This window comes from Choloepus didactylus, chromosome 19 (assembly GCF_015220235.1).
Source record: "Choloepus didactylus isolate mChoDid1 chromosome 19, mChoDid1.pri, whole genome shotgun sequence".
NCBI lineage: Eukaryota > Metazoa > Chordata > Mammalia > Pilosa > Megalonychidae > Choloepus > Choloepus didactylus.
In genome coordinates, this window is record NC_051325.1 from 48,271,983 (window position 1) to 48,293,410 (window position 21,428).

At 38.6% G+C, this 21,428-nt stretch overlaps 1 protein-coding gene across 2 annotated transcripts; it reads right to left on the reverse strand.

Moving 5' to 3' along the window:
• Positions 1-2,368: 2,368 nt before the first annotated feature.
• SERINC3 (serine incorporator 3) lies at positions 2,369-19,589 on the reverse strand. 2 transcript variants are annotated; one of them, XM_037812467.1, is made up of 10 exons: positions 19,421-19,589; positions 16,255-16,416; positions 15,478-15,671; positions 14,516-14,595; positions 13,493-13,630; positions 11,093-11,262; positions 10,363-10,453; positions 9,428-9,608; positions 5,432-5,659; positions 2,369-4,788 (listed from the first exon to the last, which is right to left on the reverse strand). In XM_037812467.1, the coding sequence occupies exons 1-10, from the start codon at positions 19,457-19,459 to the stop codon at positions 4,650-4,652; spliced, it is 1,422 nt and encodes a 473-aa protein (XP_037668395.1). In that variant the 5' UTR covers positions 19,460-19,589; the 3' UTR covers positions 2,369-4,649. The 2 variants fall into 2 exon arrangements, with proteins under 2 accessions (XP_037668395.1, XP_037668396.1); XM_037812468.1 differs by having other exon boundaries at positions 16,255-16,399; positions 19,421-19,551.
• Between the last annotated feature and the right edge of the window lie 1,839 nt (positions 19,590-21,428).

Genomic DNA, 21,428 nt, shown 5'->3' on the forward strand with positions numbered 1-21,428 from the left:
GAGACCTAGCTGTACTTCCCACACTGGCCTTGAATCCTTCCAATAGTAACAGTTGGAGTATTCATGTGGGTTGAGCATCAATTCTGTTAAGTGTTCACACTGCCATACATGATCTCATTTAATCTTAAAACACCCTTAAAGAAGTAGCATTTTTGCCCATGAGGAAAATAAGGCACAGTGAAGTTAAGCAGTATGACCAAGGACACACATCTAGCCAAGTTATGGAACTAGGATTCAAAGCCAGACAGTGCAACTGGAACCCACTATTTCCTCCTACTGGTTGGAACTAGGATGGCCAAGTCTCTTCCTTATTTTTTATTGTGGTAACATGTATACAATATAGCCTTTCCCATTCTAACCACTTTCAAGTATATTATTTAAGTGGTAATTACCTTCACAATGTTATGCTACTATCACCAACATCTACTACCAAAACTTTTCTATCACCCCAGACGCTCTGTACCCATTAAGCATTAACTCCCCATCCTCACCCCCAACTCCACCCCCGGTTCTCCAGGTCTCCTCATCTTGTACCCAGATAAACCCCAGACAGAACCTAAAGGTAAAGAAGTAGAAATCTTTTATGGAGTAAGAAGTGTCAGTTTCAAAACCAGCTGTTTTCTGGCTTCTTTGAAAATATAAAGCACTGGTTCTTAACCTCTGAGACCCAAACTGTAACTGAACATTTTATTCCAGAAGCACCTATAAGCAAACTCAGAACTTTTGAGGGGACACTAGGGCTTGGCTCGAGCAGCTTTGGTCCTGTGGTGTGCTCGGCTGTTTCTCTCAAATGCCCAGCTCCCACCCCTGGTTCGTTTCTGCAGAAGAGCACTCTCTGCCCCAGAGGAGACTAAAGCTAGGTCTCCCTGGTGGATCTGTTGTGTGGGTGATGGGTCAGTTGAGAAATATTCTAACACAGGATGTCCCTACACTTACATGGCTTTTGATGATGCAACAGGTAAGTACTTAACATTGCAGCATAACCAGCTCTTCAGGTCAGCCTTTCCTGAGGAAGTTGTGGAACTTGGGCCAACATACTCACTCCTGGAAAAATGGAGCTATCAGCTCCAATCCTTTTTCTTCACAAAGGGGTTGCAAGATCAACTGAGTTACTGAATGTGAACTCACTCCATAAGGCACAGGGAGTTATTTTCCATGTTACAAGTCAGTACTTTCTAGTTTCTTTTCTAAAATACCTCTTAGGTTTTCTTAAATGCCCACTCTTCCCATGGTACTCCTTTGGCACGTCTATAATCAATGGCAGCAAATGGTTCATGCTACTGCATTTAAAGCTGGTGAGTAATAAAATCCTTTAAAAAGGCACCACTTTTCAGAAAAAAACTTTTTTTGTGGACAAGTCACTAATTTCCCTAAACTTTAGCCTGCTCTGTCAAAGGGGGAGAATAATCACTATCTTACAGAGGTGTAGATAATGATTGTTCATTGCTTGGTACACATAACTATTTATGTGGTATCTGTTATTATTCTTCACGTGAGGATAAAAACATCATGGAGCCTGAGTCACCCAGCAGTAATGAGGACATCATTAAATAGGCTGGCTGATTCGGGCTCCTAAGTAACAAGATGGATAAACCAACAGAACAGGAGTAAAGAGATGAACAGCAGCTCCCATTAGCAAGCATAAGCCTGCTATCTGCTCTCTGTTTGCATGGATGAAATGCATGACTCACATTATTTGAATACTCACTTAGCCTGAATGTGTAAAAAGAAAAATGCAATCAAGCAAGGACCAATAATGGACATAGAGCTCTACTGGTTTATACTGGTTTACACTGGTTGAGTTATAGTTTGGTCCAGAACATCGTAAGGCCTTGATAACCAGGTCCACAGCCATTCTGTGGTAGTTTCTTTGATTATCAAGAGAATTGTTTTGTTTCCCAACCAAGTACTTTGCAAAACCAATTTAGGAAGTAAACTAATCCAGCGTGGGCCTGCAAGCTTTCTCCCACAGCAACTAGGTAAAAGCAGCAGCCGCTGCTGTTGCCTCTGATGAATTCCTAGAGCACATTGCTGACCTCAAAGCCAGAGCCCTCGATCTGCAGTCCTGAGGGCCAGACAGCCTGTTCACAGGGAGGAAATACCAGATGCTTCATCTGGAATAGATGACACCACAGTAAAACCTGATAAGTCAAAATATTCCCCTGCTTCAAAGTATTACTCAAAATGCTGGCACTATTTATACTGGTATACAATTTACCCAAGTCTAAAGTAAACTACTGAGCTTACTACCAACCGGCAGACTTAACTCATTCTTATCATTCCATCAAGCAAAGGAGGACACTATCCACCCCCCCACTACCCAATTTTTAAAAAATAATTTTTATGTCAAATTAATATCAAAATTATCAACATGAGAAAAAATCAGAACTTTATTGGTCTTTGTTACACGTTAGTTTTGTATTGCTTTTGTTTTGAATTACATAAGTTGGAGGTGGGGTACCATAATCTTTTTGAAGTTAAGGACCTTTAAAGATCATCTGACTGGCCCTGCTGTGAACAAATACGGGGCATCTGCTTTACACTGGTAAAATAGGTGGCTAAATCTCTCGTCTCATGCCCCCTTCTCCCCAAATCCCTTGCAACTTTACCTCTGAACCCTGACATAAACCACTGTATTGAAAGACAGTGGTTCTGACTATTCATACAAAGCCCTGCTTCCCTACATGCCCCCATCACCACCTGAGCTGAGACTGCCCCCTCTATGTTCCATCTGCTTAATTCTCTAAGTAACACCTCAAATCTTTGACTTCGAATACTGTCCAGTCTCATTTTAGACCATATGGATTAGTAGCTGCTGTCAGAGTGTTTAGGGTTAAGCACCTTGCAAAATAACTTTTCTTCTCTAAAATTCTTACGTACTAGGTAATGTCTTATACAAATGAAGAAAACATTGAGGCTCAGAGAGGTGCAGTCATTTGCCTACGGTCACAAAGCATAGTGTGTACTCAAATATTAGCTGTCCAGTTTGACAGCTAGAAAATGGCAAAGCTGGGATGCAAATGGTCTGACTCCCTAGCCTCTGCTTGTGACCATTCTTAACTGACCACCTCCATCCTTCTAACCCAACCTGCTCCTCTTCTTCTGTTTCTTGCCTAAATAAACGGAACCACCATTTGCCCAGGTGATTAAACCAGAATCACTCCAGAATCTACACCCCCCCATATATAATCAACTAACAACTTAAACATTCTAATTATTAAGTAGCTCTCAGCTGTCAATTTCTCCCCATCACCACTTTCACTTCTCTATTTCACACTAATATAAACTCCCCAGTTTCATCTCTTTTAAATCTATCCTCAATATATTAGCCACAGTAATTGAAGATAAGATTTGTTTACATCACTGAATATGTTCCCTGTCATACTCAACATAAGGTTCAAACACTTTAGTGTGGTTTACAAAGCTCTTTATAACCTAGTTCCTGCCCACCTCTCCATTCTGGCTTTACTGAACAATTTTTTTTTTTTTTTCATCTCCCTGCTTTTAAAATGCAGTTTCAACTGCCCTTCAGCAATGGTTTCCTACTTTCCCATTTCTCAACTAGTTAATTCCTATCAGTTCTTGAATTAGACATCACTTCCTCCAGGAAGCCTACAAGCCACTCTACCACCCCCGGCATCCCTCCTTTGAGCCCTCTACAGTTCCTAAAACAAGATAACATGTTTAAAGTTGTATCCCCAGAACTAAACATTGCTTGGTGCAGAATAGAGACTCATAAACAGGACCATCCTGCTAGGTGCTTAATAAACCTGACTGCCCATATAAGTCCCCAAAATATAGAATGGCTGCTAACTCATAAAAGCTGTTAAAGAAAGGGCCTTAAAAGGTAAAGTCTATTTTAATCAAATACCTTTATAGTGCAAATGGAATAAATTCACATGCATTTTAATTTTAGATATTCATAACATGAGAACGACAGAGACTAAAGTGGCAGTATTTTCCCAGGTAAATCTTCATTTAACAAAACCTACAAAGCATGTACTGAAATTAACATATCTGGCAAAGCCACAGACTAGAATCAAGCAACAGCATCAATGCTGTTAGTGTGGGGGGAAAAAAAAAGTAAATGAAAAAACTCAAAACATCAAAGCAGTAGCCTTAACAGCAACCAATCTTCTAGGGAAGGGCCTACACACATATTCCTTTCCCCAAGCACTATGATGCTTATACCTCTTGAGAGTTTAAGCAATAACACAGTGCTTTATCCCACGAGTTAGGGCTTTCACATAAATGCATTTTTTTTTTTTTTAAGGATATTGCAATAGAAATATATTGATGGCCTCAAATATCCAACATTTTCTATCTTACGTCTTAAATCAAACTTGTGGAACCTACAGTTCTTTGTAAAGAACTCTCTTCACAGCACAGCTGTAGTTCACTTTAAAATACAAAACTGTTCCTTTTGCACTATATCCTTATGAATAAACATAATATAATATAAATGAAAGTTTAGATCCTGCATAAAGAATTATTCAGTCTTGCCATCTGTTATAATCCTGGATATAGACAAATCTGCAAAGTGTTCACTTAATAGTTTAGCTGAAGCAAAAAGAAGAGGGATATGGGTGTTCCGCAAAGGAGACCTTTATGAGTTTCAGTGGTCTCCTGGGTGGTCTTCACTCAGAGCTTCAGTTGAAGTCCCGACTGGTGAGGATTAGAGGAGCTATGAGGGTCCAGACATAAAGGAAAAGGCAGACCCAGCTGGAGCTGATTTTGACCCACACAGCTGGCCACTTGTGGGTCCCGCTCTGGAACTCTGCATCGGGGCTAAGAAAACAGGATAGAGTCAGGTAAAGGAGTTCCCCATGAAATCAGCATCCAGCAACCTCCCAACCAAAGACAAGAAAGTCTCCAGTGAAACCTGGCTGGTACTACCCCCCCAGTAAGTTTCCAGAGGGGACCCGAGGAAGCCACTGCTTTTAGTTTTTAGGAGCAGGAGATTCTCTCAAATAGCTTTTGTCTCCTTGCCAGCATGAAGAACCCTGACTAGTCTATTCCTTGGTAAGGTTCTTCAGGAATATTCGGCTATTCTTGTCTTTGGCAAAAGTCTAGATGAAGTGGCCTTCCTGAAACTTCTCTTCCTTAGCAAATTATTACTTTGACCTGAACACTTGGATATGGTCATCTCCAGACACAGAGAAAAATTAGTGAACAAAGGTGGGTCAGATTACTTTATGTTACAATCTTGTCTCTCTGGCAACTCAAATCTGGAACAGGTCCCCACAATTTGCACTGCAAGGATTTCAACTGGGTTTTAAATGCAAGAGGAGAAAGTCAGAAGTATTTCATAGAACAGCCACATTGAACCCAACTTCAAAATATGGGCAAAAGAAGGGGACTATGAGATCAGAACAATGGATAAATTTACAGGCAGGCCAGGAGGCTAAGGGGTTTTGTCTGTGCCTCCTACCTGTTCCATTTGGTCAGGGTCATCATGACATACAAGGAAGCCAAGCAGAGCATGAAATGGAAGAAGGAGTAGTTGTACTGCACTCCCTCTTTCTCGTTGTCCACAGCCCGCCGAGGCAGTCCATCTTCTTCATCACCGGCACCACTGGTAGCTGCATCACTGAGGATCACACTGTCACTCCCTGACAGGGTCAGCTTGCGTACTTGGCTATTGCTGGAAGTACGGAAGCTGGAAAATGATCACAAGGAAGACAAATCAGAAAAGGGCCATGATGATGAACTTGCTGCCACTGGCCTATATACATGAAGGTTATTTCTAAGCTACTTTACCTTGGGGACTGAGTTAAAGGCCTTCTGAAGGCCCTGCTTAAAGTTAGGGGCTGTTGCCTGTTGTCACAAGACACAGAACACTCTCATCAGTTACTCTACAATGGCTTAATCATTTAGGAGCTCCCCATGACATGGTATGCTCTCTTGATTTCACAAGTGCCTCTTCCATGCTTGGAACATACCACCTACCACCTTTCTCCCAGCTGCATCTTCAAGTTAATGGACTATGTGCCATTTCTTCCAGAATACTCTCCCTGGCATCACCCCCTCACCAGGCTGGATCAAGAGACATTCCTGAATTCCCGCTGCCCACTAGGCTTCCCTCTGCCACAACACTTATCATATTGTGCTGAAAGCAGCTGATTATATTCCTGTCTCTCTAAAGAACTTAACAATGACCTTAGTCATCCATGCATCTCTGGCACACAGGTGCTCACTAAGTTTCATAAAATGACGATCTGAATAAGGACACACAAACAAAGGACAAAAGCTACATGACCATCTCAATAGACACAGCAAAAGCCTTTGAGAAAATCTAACACCCTTTCAGAATAAAAACTCAACAAACTAGGAAGAGAAGTGAACTTCCTCAACCTGACAAAGGGCATCTATGACTAACCCACAGCTAACATCATACTTAATGGTCAAAAACTGAAAGCTTTCCCTCTAAGATGAGGAACAAGACAAGGATGTCCATTCCTACCACTACCATTCAACATTATATGGAGCTTCTAGCCAGAGCAATTAGGCAGGGGGGAAAAAAAAGGAAAAGCATCCAGATTTGAAAGAAAGAAGTACAACTTTCTCCATTTGTAGATGATTTGATCTTCTATATAGAAAATCCTAAGGAATCCACACTCACACACACACACACACACACACACAAAATTAGAACTAATAAGTGAGTTCAGAAAGGTTACAAGACACAAGACCACACAAAAATCAACTATATTACTATACACCAGCAGTTCACCCCAAAATTAAATTAGGAAACAATTCCATTTACAATAATACCAAAAAGAATAAAATACTTAGGAATGAATTTAATAGAAGAAATGTAAGACTCATATGCTAAAAACTATAAAACATCATTGAAAGAAATTTAAAGATGGAAATAAATGAAAAGACAGCTCATGATCATGGATTAGAAGAATGACTATGGTTGAGATGGCAAAACTCCCCAAGCTGATCTACAGAGTCAGTGCAATCCCTATCAAAATCCCTGCTGCTTTTGCAGAAATTGACAAGTTGATCCTAATTTCATATGGAAATGCAAGAGACCCAATTAGCTAAAAAAATCTTGCAAAAAAAAGAACAAAGTTAAAGGACTCACACTTAACTGATTTCAAAATTTACTACAAAGCTAGAGATCTGTATAGCACAGTACTGGCAAAAAGACAGACATTTGGATCAATGGAGATAATTGAGAGTCCAGAAATAAACCCTTACATTTATGGTTAACTGATTTTTGGTAAGGATGCCAGAACAATTCAATGGAAAAGAACAGTCGGTCTTTTCAACAAATGGTGCTGAGATAACTGGATGACATGCAAAGAATGAAGTTTAGTCCCCTACCTCAAACCATATACAAAAATTAACACAAACGAGTCGGTGACCTAAATGTGAGAGTGAAAACTCTTAAAATAAACTGGACTTCATGCAAATTAAAAACTTTTATGCTTCAAAGATTAGAAAGTGAAAATACATAAAGTGAAAAAAAAATATTTGCAAATCATGTATCTGATAAAGGATTTGTATCCAGAATCTATAAAGGACTCTTATAGCTCAACCACAAGAAGACAACCCAATTTAAAAAAGTGGGCAAAAGATTTAAATAGACATTTTTCAAAGAAGATATATAAATGGCCAATAAGCACATGAAAAGGTGCTCAACATCAACAGTTATTAGGGAAATACAAATCAAAACCGCATGAGATTCCACTTCACACCCTCTAGGATGGCTAAAATAAAAAAGACAATACAAGTATCAGTGGGGATGTAGAAAAATTACAAGTTTCATACATTGCTGGCAGGATTATAAAATGATGCAGCCGCTTTGGAAATTCAAAAAAGTTAAAACGTAGAGGTACTGTATGATTCAGAAATTTCACTGCTAGGTATACATACAAGAGAACTGAAAAAAATACATCTATACAAAAACTGGTACACAAATATTCACAGCAGCATTATTCATAATAGTTAGAAAATACAAACAATCCAAATATCCATACAATGGACTATTACTTAAGCAAAAGAAAAGAAAGAAAAACTGGTATTTGCTACAACGACAGGATGAACTTTGAAAACAATAAGTGAAAGAAACTAGCACAAAAGGAATCATACTGTATGATTCCATATACATAAAATGTTCAGACTAGGTAAATCCATAGAGACAGAAAGCAGATAAGTGGTTGGCAGGGGCTAAAGGAAGAGCAAATGAGGAGTGACTGCTAATGGGAACAGAGTTTCTTTTTGGGGTGATGAAAATGTTTTAAAACTGATTGTGGTGGTGTTTGCATAACTCTATGAATATAGTATAAACCACTGAATTATACACTTTAAAAGGATGAATTTTATGTTATGTGAATTATATCTCAATTAAAAACAAAGTTATGTCAAAAGCAAAAACAAAAATACCCATAGACAACATGGAAATAAATGAGTGTGTGAGTGTGGTTGTGTGTCAATAAACCTTTATTTATAAAAATAGGCAGCTAACCCTTGGGTTTCAGTTTGCCAAATCATGTTCTAAGCAACCATTTTAAAAATTAGGTAAATCTATACATAATATTATGGAAATCTGTCCAAATTATACCGACAAATTGGTATTTCAGAAAAGTATGTGTATTTATATAGCATGCTCCTACTTTATTTTAAAAGTTAAATCTATTAAATGGTATAAATAAAATTATATAACTAAATATAATTGTATATAAAATTACACATATAATTATATATAAGATTATATCCATCTATATTAGACAGATAGATGGAAGGAAGAAAGGAGGGAAGGAAGGAAGTTCATAGAGGGGAAAAGCCTGAAATAATATATGCCAAAATGTTAACCACGGGAGAGGTAGATTTCAAGGGAGAAGAAACTTTCATTTCCTACTTTATACTTTTTCCTCTTATGTTATTAGTTTTTATAAATAAACTTTTCCTTTGCCCATTTTCATTGATTATTTTTTAAATTATCATATATACATTCATTGTTTAAAAAGTAGCAAATATCAATAAAAATGGGGGTGAGGATATGTTTATACATAATCTTGGTTATCTCTGAGGTTCTGGATTACCAGAGACTTTAACTCGAGACGTATTTAATTCAGTAGTTGTTTAATGGTTTACAATGATAGGGTATTATTTAAATAATCAGGAAATACACATATTAAAAAAAATGATGGTCACTCATCTATGGTTAGGTGAGGACTTTATCCTCCAACGCAAAGAAGGTATCTTTGCAAAGCTGGAAGAATTGGTTGATGACAGAATTCACTGAACTTTAAGAAATGTACACATCTGGATAACTGAGGCAAGTAAAAAGAGGTTTCATTAAAAAAGAGCTAAGAAGGTGTTTTCCTCTTCACATGGCCTTTTTGAAAGTTAAGTAGCTTTTTCATCCTATTAACCTTTAAGAGAATCTTGTCCTAAGTACCTTTTAACTTACCTAGAATACAAAAGGCAGAGAACAAAGACTAGCAGCCCAATAACATTCTCTGCATCCAGAGATGGCCCGCTCTCTGATGGTGGAGTAGAGGTAGGGGCCAGAGCAGTTGAATTTCCAGGAGCCAAGGCTGGTGCAGCTCCGTGTGTAACGATGCTCAGCAGGCGGGGGTTGCAGGAGCCACCTGAAAATGGGAAATGTTCCAATATCCCTAGTACTAATCATCCTGTTCCAAAAAAGGACTCTGAGGAGTAGGATTATACATCGTTCAGTCATGATGTGAAACCAAGGAGTATCATACACAAAAGAATCTGAAATTGAGCAGTCAGTGCTGTATCAATGCGGCAACCAGTGACTTAAGAAAAAACAACAAAGTATTGTTCAAGTTACATAAATGTCAGTCTTTACTGGTTTTGTAGTTTAAAGTTAATCTTTGTGGTTCTATAGTCATATAAAGGCTTTCAGCATAAAGAGTTTATCCCTAGTTTTGCTTTATATGGTTACACAGGAATCACTGAGGGATCTGCAATAATTACTTCCTTTAAAAGGAGTCCACAGAATATCCTATGGAGCAAAGAATGCTATAATCACTATAAAAGGAGATTTCCTTCAGCTGTTTGTTCTAGTGCCTGTGACACCAAAGTCAAATTCAACTGAAACAATTCTATGAACTGTAGAATAATGCTGCCTTTGTCTAGAGCTTTTAGCCAGTCTGACTTAGTCCCGGGACTACCTGAAGTCCAGACTACCTGAAGAACTGACAGTTCTTCAGGCTGTCAGCTAAGAAGAGACCGCAAACATACAGCAAACACTGTAAATTTGGGCTTTTTAAATTTTGTTTGTTCAACATTTCCTCTAGGCTTTAGTGTTTGCACCTACCAAAGGAGTAATTTCCTGCTTTCTTTCATCAACTGAATGTACAATTGCCATTCCCTTACCAGGTTCATTGGTCATGGCTGACCACGTGAGATACATGGTGTAGAGGGTGATGACAGAGGATTGCAGGAGGCCAGAACGAGGCTGGTGTTCCTAGGAAATCAAAAGGGAAACAATGCCACAGGGATTGCAAGAGCTGACTCTCTAAAACCCAGTATAGTCCCCTAGGACTCATTGAATTGTTATTAGCAGACAGCCTTCTGATTCTGCCTGACAACTGAAAGATGATAAGTAACCTTTCAGTTTCTTGAGTTAGTCTGCAAAAGAACCAAGAAAGAGGAAGTATGTTGTACTACTGGTTCTCAAGGTAGTGCATAACCCTGGAGAGGTATCACACAAGGGCTTTGATTTTGCTAAGCCTATGGTATAGTGCAAACAGTTTAAGGTCAGCTTTGTCACTAACTAACTAGGTGTTCCATCATTTTTTGAGACCTCAGTTTTCTCATTTTTAAGAGGAGAGGAGATGTCTAGAAGCTCTTTTCATATCTAAAACTCTATAAATTTTTTTAAATATGGTATTTAAAACTGAAGAGTTTGACCTTGTTTTTAAACATTAAAATCAATTATTTTTTCTAGTTTGATGTCCCTGAAGTATCTTGGCTGATGACTCTTAAGAACCATTCCTATGAGTTAAACACTTCCATAAGAAATATAAATTCTGAAGTCACCTAGGTTTTAAGCTTGGCATTAATTAAAACCTTTTATAGGAGAAGCAGCAGAAAATAACCATACCTGAATTTTCGGATGGATTGATATAATAGAAACCACAATGCAAAGGATCAGATTAATACTGATAAAGAACTTGTTTTCTGTGCAGCCATCCGGTTTGGTGTAGTATGTGTAGAACAGCGCAACAGAGATGACTGACAGGGTATAAAATAAACTTGTGACAGACAGTAAAACTGTAAAAAAGAGAAACCAATATGAACGTCCACAATTGTAACAAAAATAAACTTTAAAAATGGAAACCAATTTTCTTCTACTCCATTTAAAAATGAAGAGGCATTATTTTACTTTTACAGTGATCAATAATTTACAGTGAAATTACAAGAGTCCCAAGGTCTAAGTTTCAGATTGGGTTTTGAGTTGGCTCAAGATTAAACTCCAAAATTCACCAAGCAACTGAATTCACATCCTGAATTACCTAAGTTTATTTCTTGGGTTGGGTAACCAGATATTCAATCATTCTAGATAGAGTAAGCAAACTATATGCTGAAAAGTGTGCACTGTTGGTGCTTCTTAGGAACCTATAAGATTCCTGGACCATCAAAATGGCTCAGTTTATAGCAATCTAGATGTCAGGGATGGTGTTAAGGGAAAAGAGAATAGACAGGCATCTTTTTTCATTAGTGTTTCTGCTGCAGCAACTGGCTACCTAAATCCATTGCTCATCACAAAGAATGAGTCCACATCCTTGAGCTGGGAAAGTGGCTCATTAGCTTATTTTCAAAATCTAAGCTAATGCTCCTTTCTATTCACATGAATAATTAACAATTAGCAGTGTAACTCTGATAATTTGAAAACATGAAGTAGAGTATACAGTATACTCAGACCAGTTGTAGCAATGTTGGGCTCAGTTAACATCAGATTTCTCTTTAGTTACTCCAAAATACGGCCAATCTGGAACTCATTATTAAGTTCTTCTAAAGTTGAGTGATCCAAAATGAATTACAGAAGACAGAAATAAATGAATAGTAAGAAAGAAATCTTTATTAGAATGAAGTAAAGGATTTTCAGGATTCCCAACCCACAACAATAGATGATAAAGACTATTTTAAAAATCCTTTGCCTAAAGAAATAGTCATTACAAACACTTTAAGTGACCAACAATAGGGTGATAGTTAAAAAATTATGGTACAACTGTTCTATGGAATACCATGCCATTGTTAAGTGCCTAAAGCATACTTGTATTCAATGGCATGGAAGTATATTCACCGTATATTAAGTGAAAAGAGCAAGTTCTGGAAAAATATATGATTCTATTTACATTTAAATATAAAAATGATGTGCATGTGCACAAATATATAGAAAAGGTTGAGTAATGGTTTCATCTGGAGAGGAAAATGAGTTGCAGGTGACTAAAGCGAGATTTTCATGTTTTATTCTTTATAAAGTTCTATCACTTGGTTTTATGGTAAGTATGTTAATATTTTTGTTTAGTAATAATTTAAAAAGAAAGCTAAATAAACAAAATGAAAATATAACTAGGCAATTTGACAGTATGTACTAAGAGCTTTAAAACATTCATATCTCTTGACCCTTCTACTTCTAGGAATTCTAAGGAAACAATCAGAGATGTGCTCAAAGATGTATTATTAGGTATTTATTGCTGCACCATATCTTAAATATGTTCATAAGCTACTTCTAAGTAAAAAAAGTCAAGCTACAATTTGAATGTATAAATATGTAAAACATAAATAAAACTTACACATATTACATGTATTATGCATTATGTATATACATGTATTATGACTTGTTTTACCATTTTTATTCATAGAAGATACAGATGTACAAATGGAAAAAAAACTGGAAGAAAAAAACTAATGTTAATAGTGAGTAACTGCTGGTAGTTGGATTATGAGGGATTAGTTTTCTTTTGTGACTTTCTGTTTTCTAAGTTCTTGTTATAAAGCATCTATTACTTTTATAAAAGGAAAGGGGGTACGGGGAAGAATCTCAACTGTTATTTTTAAAAATGAGGTATGGCTGAGTGATTGCCCCTAATAAGTAGAGGGCTCCAAAGTCCCTCCCCATCACTAAGTGGTTGTCAGTTGTACTCTCAACCCAGAAATCTTAAGTACCTCTCTACCAGTAGGAGAAAGCTTTCAAGAGAGGTGTGGAGATAAGGTAGTAAAAACCAGGACTATGCTACTGAATACAAAACAATTCTTTTTTTCTTGTCTAAACCCATTTAGTTACATTACAAATCCCTAAATAAATGAATTGGGAGAATCCAGTGATTTAAATTTTCTGTGCTACTCCCCTTCAGTAACACATATAATTCATAGTTGACTCAACTGGGAAATTATTTTAGTAGGGAGTTCATATATTTAAATCAATGGGGGTTTTATCGTATACTGTTTAATGTAGCACAATGCAGTATGGCTCTCACAGGTGAGTTTAGATACCTACCGGCATACCAGCACTTTGGGTTTCCTTCTTCCTTTCTATTTACCCACAATTCATTCAAAGAGTGAGCAGAGTCTACCAACAGCACCAGCTGGATGAGGATGAAGAAGAAGGCCCCTCCAATGCCAATAACAAACCAGGCTACAAACCAAAAGAACAAAGTTATTCTTTACTCTACAAGTTTACTTTTCAGAATGTTATTGTCCGTTATTCTGAACAGACTTCAACTCAAACGAGAGAGATGGTAAAGACAACGAATTCTGCCTTCAGCAGGACAGCAAGATTATTCCAAGTCCAAATTCAAAGGCCTTTCCTGAGACATGTTCTATTGGGTTTCAGGCCTTTTAAAACTTGTTCCAGTTTGTGTTGAAGGGAGCCTAGAAGTTGACATTCTAAATGATATTACAAACCTTTTTCTTTACTTTGGAAAGGGAAAATTATAGTGGAAATCCACGGATATCACTTACTGCCTTGTTAGAGAAAGTAGGTTAAGACAGCAACAGTGGAACACGAGAGTTACAAGTGCTTACGCTGTCAAGTTTCGATTAACCTAGTATTGCAAGTGAGAAGGTAAACTATTAAAATATTGGCAAAACCAATATTAGTAGCCCAGATATATCCAGTTTATCTTTTTGTATACTGTTTAAATTTATTAAGTACAAGTTTATCTTTAATCAACAGAAGTCACATGTATATATAAAGTGCCTAGCACAGTGCCTGAATTGTATGATGGGTGTTTAATAAGAACTCTTACATACTCATTGTGTACTGCTGCTCTGGGATCTCTCCTTGTTTTCACTTTTAACATAAGTAGTGGTTTCAGAAAAGCTGAGAAGGGGGCTGAATGCCTTCTGGCTTTAATCACTCACTTAACTGATATCTTAATATTACTACCAAGTCACAGAACTGGACATTGTGCCATGTAACAGCCGGTTCGGCAATACCAGTAATGAAAATGTAGCTTTAACTCAATCATTTGCAGAGTCTGTATATTTTACAATTACCTTCCTCAATAGTGAGCCATACCTGTGGTGAAATGACCCTCAGGAATGTAGAATGAGCCAACCATGATTCCAACAATGGCAGCAATTTTGAAGAACCAAAACCTATATAAAAATACAAAATATAAAAAAGCAAAAGTAAAAAAAAGCATTAATCTTTGCCCTTAATGCTGGGGAAAAGGAATTTCTGAAATGCAAAAATAAAACCTAATAATATTTCCAACATCATTTTGTCTGTGCTTATGTCTTCATTTGATATGAGAATACTTCATTCAATATTCCATAACTTAAGGATGAACTTTAGCACAAAAAATAAAACATTCACATTCATAGTAAGAGAGAAATGTGTAACATTAGAAACTCCTTACTTTTAGCACTTAATGGTAGAAATTTTTTCTAAAATTCTGGAGAGTTCTAAATGAACAGCTAGCTAAATAGGGAGCCATGAACTATTCAATTTGGGGGGAAAAGTTATCACTTAAACCTTCTTTTACAAGGTAGGATATATGAGAGCCTCACCCACAATCACACAACTCAGAAGCGGCAAAACCAGGTCCCAACCTGACTTTCAGTCCATACTTTTCAATGACTGTCTTGTATGACGGTCATTTGGAGATGGACAGATTTGAGTTTTAATCCTAGCTCTAGCCCTCACTGGCTGAGAGGTTTCAGGCAATTTATTTAACTTCTCTGAAATTCAGTTACTGCATCTGTAAAATAAGGGATTATAATACACATAAAATTTACAAAACTCCCTTAAGTCTTCTAATGAGAATCAGAATATACGTAAAAGAGGAACTGGGGGTCAGGAGTAGGAAGCAATGGAATATGTAAATTAGCTGAGATATATCCAGTTTATCTTTTTGTACACTGTTTAAATTTATCAAGTACAAGTTTATCTTTAATCAATAAAAATCACATGTATATATAAAGTCTAGCATAGTGCCTGAATTGTATGATGGGTGTTTAATAACAACTCTTACATACCCATTGTGTACTGCTGCTCTGGGATCTCTACTTGTTTTCACTTTTACCATGAGCAGAGAGAAGACAAAGAAAAAGATGGCCAAGGCAAAGTTGATCCGATATATAGCTTTATAACCAACCAGCATATCACAACCTTTATCTTCCTTCCCATCAGTCACCTTGATTTTAAATCCCCCTTCACAGAATCCAGGAATCTGGAAAACACAATTTCAATGCTATGGGAATATCTACATTTAAACAGAGATTCTACCCCACTATAGGAAACACTGGATTTATAACATTATTTCAACCACTGCAACAATGCCTGTGGGATTTTTCTCTTTGTATTACAATTCACTTATAGTCTTGTTACCAAATAGCATAACAACTTGCATTTTAAATACAGGAGTCAAGGGCCCTCTTTTTTGCTCTTTTCTGCTGAGGTTGGTTATCTCCAGCTACATCTGACTCCTTCAAAAGGTAAAGGGTGGTCTAACTTAGATGTTTAAATCTTAAACATACAAGAAAGACATGGGGCCACTCTTTTAATATTTGTTTTCTCTCAGTTGTTAGGTTAAAGCTTGAAGATGTTCATTCTGACAACCATTATTTGTGGAAGAGGACTAATATCTTCATATTCTGTGTTTTGACTACATACAAAACAATGCAAAAAGCCAACAAATTACACTGAACTTGACTGAGTCTCCTACTGGTGAAGAAGTAAATAACAACATCAATTACAACCAAAATTTTGCAAAACATAACCAGTAAATTAAGGGAACTGTTACTTCTACTTACCTTCTTCAGTTGAGTTCCCACATCCTCTCTCAGCATGATCCAGGACAGAACCGTGCCCAGGATGAGAATGAAGGCATAGATCAAGCGGGTCACAGTGGAATTCTTAGTGTTGGGACAGCAACTACACAGCAAACATGACGCACCACTGCAGAGGCATGGAACCTGTGATAAGCACACCATGCAACATCTGAGTCCTCCTTCTATGGACTCCTCCTTCATGACACAGATATGGCAGAAGAAAAGGCAAACCAGGCTTTGACAAGTTTAAGCTAAGAGAAAAGTTAGGGGTCCAAACAACTATTAACTTTCATCTTGAGTCGATGTAATAATTCCTCACTGCTTCACCCTTACTTTTCTATGATCTCTTCTCCACATGGCAACCAGTACTCATCTTGTTAAAACACAGGTCACATCACATCATTCTTTTTTTCAAATTCTGCAGTGGATTCCACATCACTTAAGGGTAAAAGCCAAAGTCCTTAACTTGGCCGACAAGTCCAAAAGATAGGAATTTCCATGATCTGACTCCCTGTTACCTTTCTGACCTCATTTCCTATTACTCTTCCCCTCACTCATTCCATTCTTGTATTCTGAAGGCCTTGCTGTCCCAAAGGACAAAACAAGCACACTCCCATCTTAGGACTGCTGTTCTCTCTGCCTAGAACACTCTTCCTTGAATTATCAATATGGCTCACTCTCTCACTTCCTTTCCTTTACTCAAATGATCCCTATTGGGTGAAGCCTTCCTTGGCCACTCTATTTAAACTGGCAACTGCTCCACATGCTGACATTTCCTCTCTCCCTTTCCTGCTTTATTTTTCTCCTTAGCACCTGTATCCAACCTTCATTATATTCCCTGTTTATTGCCACATAAGTTCCATGGCAAAAGGATTTTTGTCTGTTTGGTTCAATGATGTGTCCCTAGGGCCTACAATAGCAGCACTGAGCCCTAGTAGATGCTCAATATTCACTGAATGAACAGGAAGTAAGGAATTAAGTAGAGAGTTTATGTCTGGACTTTCAATCTGAGCTTCTGTCTGGCTCGCCACTGCATTTACTGTTTTGATATGTATATTAATGAAAAAAAACCCACGTTTAATCATTCCTTCAAACAAAATTGACTGAAGGCTTACTGTGTGACAGGCACTGTTGATGCATGGAAGGAAGATGCAGTCCCTGCCCTGAGACAGCACACAATGGACTGTTTACAGCCTGTAATTTTGCTCCTGTGACACTCAAAACTACTTGATCACTCCCTTAACATTGCCTTCTGCCACTTATATGTTGTTATCTTGAGTACGAAATACTAACATACTCGCCTCCAAACTAAGTTGTTTTTCTTCTCGTTCTTTCTGTCAGCCTCAGTTTAAAACATGGGTTCACAATGTAAACAACCACTGGAAAGAAAACTGCATTTCATCCCTTTTATTCTAACTTTTTTTTTACAGTAATGAGACACAGCAAATAATAAATTACAAATTCAGTCTTCTATATGAAATACTATTACTTTCAATACCTGTTGTTTCACCAAGCAAAAAAACTGTTAAAATAATTACAAAACATACCTTTTCTCAAATCACCAAGGAGTCGACTTTAAAAATTACTTGTACTTGCTGATGCTTTAGCTATTTCAAAGTTACAAGGTTAATACATTTGTTATCCAAACTAAAGTTTTATGGTCATCTTAAAATCCCAAGAAGTCACTGTTCATCTTCAAACAGTGTTAAATTGCTAAACTGCTTTGTAAAAGAACAAGACAAACCACAACAATCTTCTTCAGTCTGTGGTTTAAAATTCAGTACCTGACTACCAATTACTAATAGAAAGGCTTTGATGGAATCAATTCAAATCTTAGCTTTACATCAAAGCCAAAATGTGTTTCACATTATCAGAATAGGAAAGACGATTTTGTTTCAAATTATCGATTCACTCCTTACTAATGACCTTGTTAACTATAATTCCTACAAATTTATAATTTATTTTGTAAACGACGGGTTTGATCTACTGGTGGGCTGCAAAAAAACGAGTGGGTAACACCAGCATTTAAAAAAAAATGTGACAGAATAAAACACAAATTACACAGCAGACAGCAAGGGCAAGAATTATTTCATAAAACTCTGTGTCTAAATAGGTATGTTAGACCAATATTTAAAATGTAGTTCTTATTTGGAGTCAAGGTCAAGACAATTGGAATACCACTGCTCTCAAGAAACCCCCTAAATGATCTAACGCGTTCTGATTTAAGACCAACAATCTTAAAGGATGGAAAATACCCTCCGTCCCTGAGAAATGGTAGTGGATCAAGCTGAGACTGAGTCCCTGGTCAGTCAGTCATAGTTTGGGAATTCGAAAACAAGGAAAGGATTTCAACAAATCGCTATCTTTGACGCAGATATATGTGTAACTCCAGATACTTTCACAGATTCAATAAAACTCATAGAAATTCAATAAAAATTCGTTTTTAAAAGACAGCGTTTAGCTTTCATAGTGATTCAATCCATTTATTCACTTTATCCTCAGAACAGCATCGAGGCGGGGAGTGCTGGAGTGGTTATCCTCATCTTATGGGAAGTCAAAGATAAATATGACTTGTAAAGGTCCCCAAGTTCCAGGTCCTGATTTGCAATTTCGAATACAATAATCCGCAAGGTCCTCTTTCCCTTGCACTAAACAACGCGGACAGCCCTCGGTTAAAATCCCAGCTCTATCACATAACTCTAGCTTTGGCAAAGTCCCGTGATACGAGATAAAAACATTCAAGCCAGCCCAAATTAAATGACGCCACTTTAAGAAGGTGCTCCGGAAATGAACCTGAGATTGTGAGCCCTAGGAGCTCTCATTCCCGGGTTCCATTCCAGCTCTCGAGGAATCCAGAGGCTGGAAGGCTCGCAGGGGCGGGGCAATAAGAATTGTAAACAATGGCGGTCCGCCCGCCGCCAACAAACCCGGAAGGAGAGCAGTCAGATCCCGGCCTGGGGGGCGTCGCGGCGTCGGACCTGGGCCCCCCGGAAACCCACCGCAGCCCAGATTCTGGGTCTCTCTGGGCCTCTGGGGGCCGAGACCGCTCCGGGACTGGACTTGGGGCTCCCTATCGCCCTTCCCACAAACTGTGGGTCTGGCTGCGAGGTGGGGTGGGGTGGGGTGGACACCAGACCCCTGAACTCACCCAGCTGGCGAGGGAGAAGACGCCCAGCACAGCCCCCATGGTGACGCTGGTGATGGAGGCGGCCGGTCCGGAGGCTTCTAAAGCTGGGGTAACTGCCGGCCAAGGCGTCTCCTAGACCAGCTACGGTTCCTCAGCCCGAAAACGCGGCCCGCCCCTCGCTTTCGTCATTGCGTCGCCCCGCCCACCGCCCTGGGCCGCTGCTGGGAGGGCCTCTCCCATTGGCTGAGGATTAGGCTAAACAGGCTTGGGGCTGAGGGGTAAGGCGGGCTGAAGGCGGGGCTGATCCAGCTAGACTTGCCAGAGCTGTGAAACTTGAGTTCCTCCACCTCGTTTGAAGTCACTGGATAATAATTATGTGCCAAAATCTGGGGGAACGGATGTGCACAAGAGAGATCTAGTAGCTTCCCTCACAGAATTTATGGCCTAGTTAAGGGGAGACTGACAGTGAACATAAATGGCCCATGACATAGTTTGATGAGTTCTATGAAGTAGTATGAAGAAGTATTCTTTCAATAAATGCTTATTTAGCTCCTACTATGTTAGGGGAAAGTAATTTAGTTGGGGAAGGGGGGTACCCTGCCAGGCTTTTCTGATTAATTTATATTTAATCTGAGAACTAAGGATGAAACAGAGTTAACCAGGGAAAGATGGGCATTGTTTCCTAAAATTTCGGATATGGACCACTCGGGGTGAACGAATGGTTCTAAGGATGCATGAAACAGGACATTAAGTAACATTGAAAGGCAGAATAAGAAAGCCCGGTTCCAAACTAAATACAATTTCAGTTTGAGGCTGGCACATATTTAACATCATTCTAAAATTTCTTTGTCTCCCCCTTCCCCCGCCTCCTGCCCAAGATGGATTTCTTCAGGACCACTGAACCTTCCAGGTAGCCCTTAAAATCCTTGCTTCTTCATGTCTGGGTATTGCTGGACTGGGCTGAAGAAAGCTAGGACTGTGATAAAACCTGTTGATCAAATTCCATGAGGAACCACCTGTAGTAAAAAAAGAATTAGTTTAATTAGCTTGTTTAGCAAGGGAGAACGCAACCAGAGAAACCATTAGGTGTCATGGTAAGAGGGAAATGGGAAGAGCTTATTATAGGATTTGGGTTTGTGCTGGGTAACTCTAAGGAGAGCTTAAGGGAATGGTTTTGGACTGGACACTGTCAAGCAGTAGGGGAAATTTGGTAATTTGGTATGTTAATTTTTGTCCAGGAGGTGGGATGATTAAAGCAGGGCCAGAATTGTCATTGGAAAAGAATCAGGATCCACTAGTTAGTCAGAAGAGGAGGATGGTGAGTCATTTTTGTGGATCCAGAGTAGCCTTGTCTCTGTCTTGTTCCAGCTACAAAGTCGCCTTGTCTGATCTCTATATTCTGTGAGTGCTGTTTATATTCAATTAGGAACATTGGGTCTAGCTGCCAGCAAGAGTTTTTAATTTTCTTACCTGTAAGAAGCACTGGCGTCCTCCTAAATGTGGGATCCCACCCCTCTCCCATTGTTTCTGGCCTTAAGAGTTTAAATGTGTCTCCTCTACGTGGCAAAGGGGGAAGGGCAGATCTTTGAGATAATCTACTTCAATTTCCCACCTCATGCAGGAACCCCTCAGCAACATCTCTTTTAGAGTGGGGGGGGCTCACTGCCATACCAAGGCAGACCCTCCCATATTCATATGTCAATTGTCAGAACTAGGTTTGCTTGTTTTATTCAGGTATTGTTTGAAAAGATAATAAATGTACGTGGTTAAAAAAATTGCCACATAAAACAGCTTAAGTGAAAATCAAATGATCTTCCCATCTTACCCCCCTCCATCTCCCAGATCTCCTTCCAGAATTCCTCTGTACATATACTAGCATTATATATATTATCTACCGCTCCCTTCTTACATGTGGTATTATTCTAACCACATGGTATTGCATTTTACTCTTTCACTTTGACTTATTAATTCATTCATTAAGTATTTACCAAGCTCCTACCATGTGCCAGGCACTATTCCCAGTGATGAA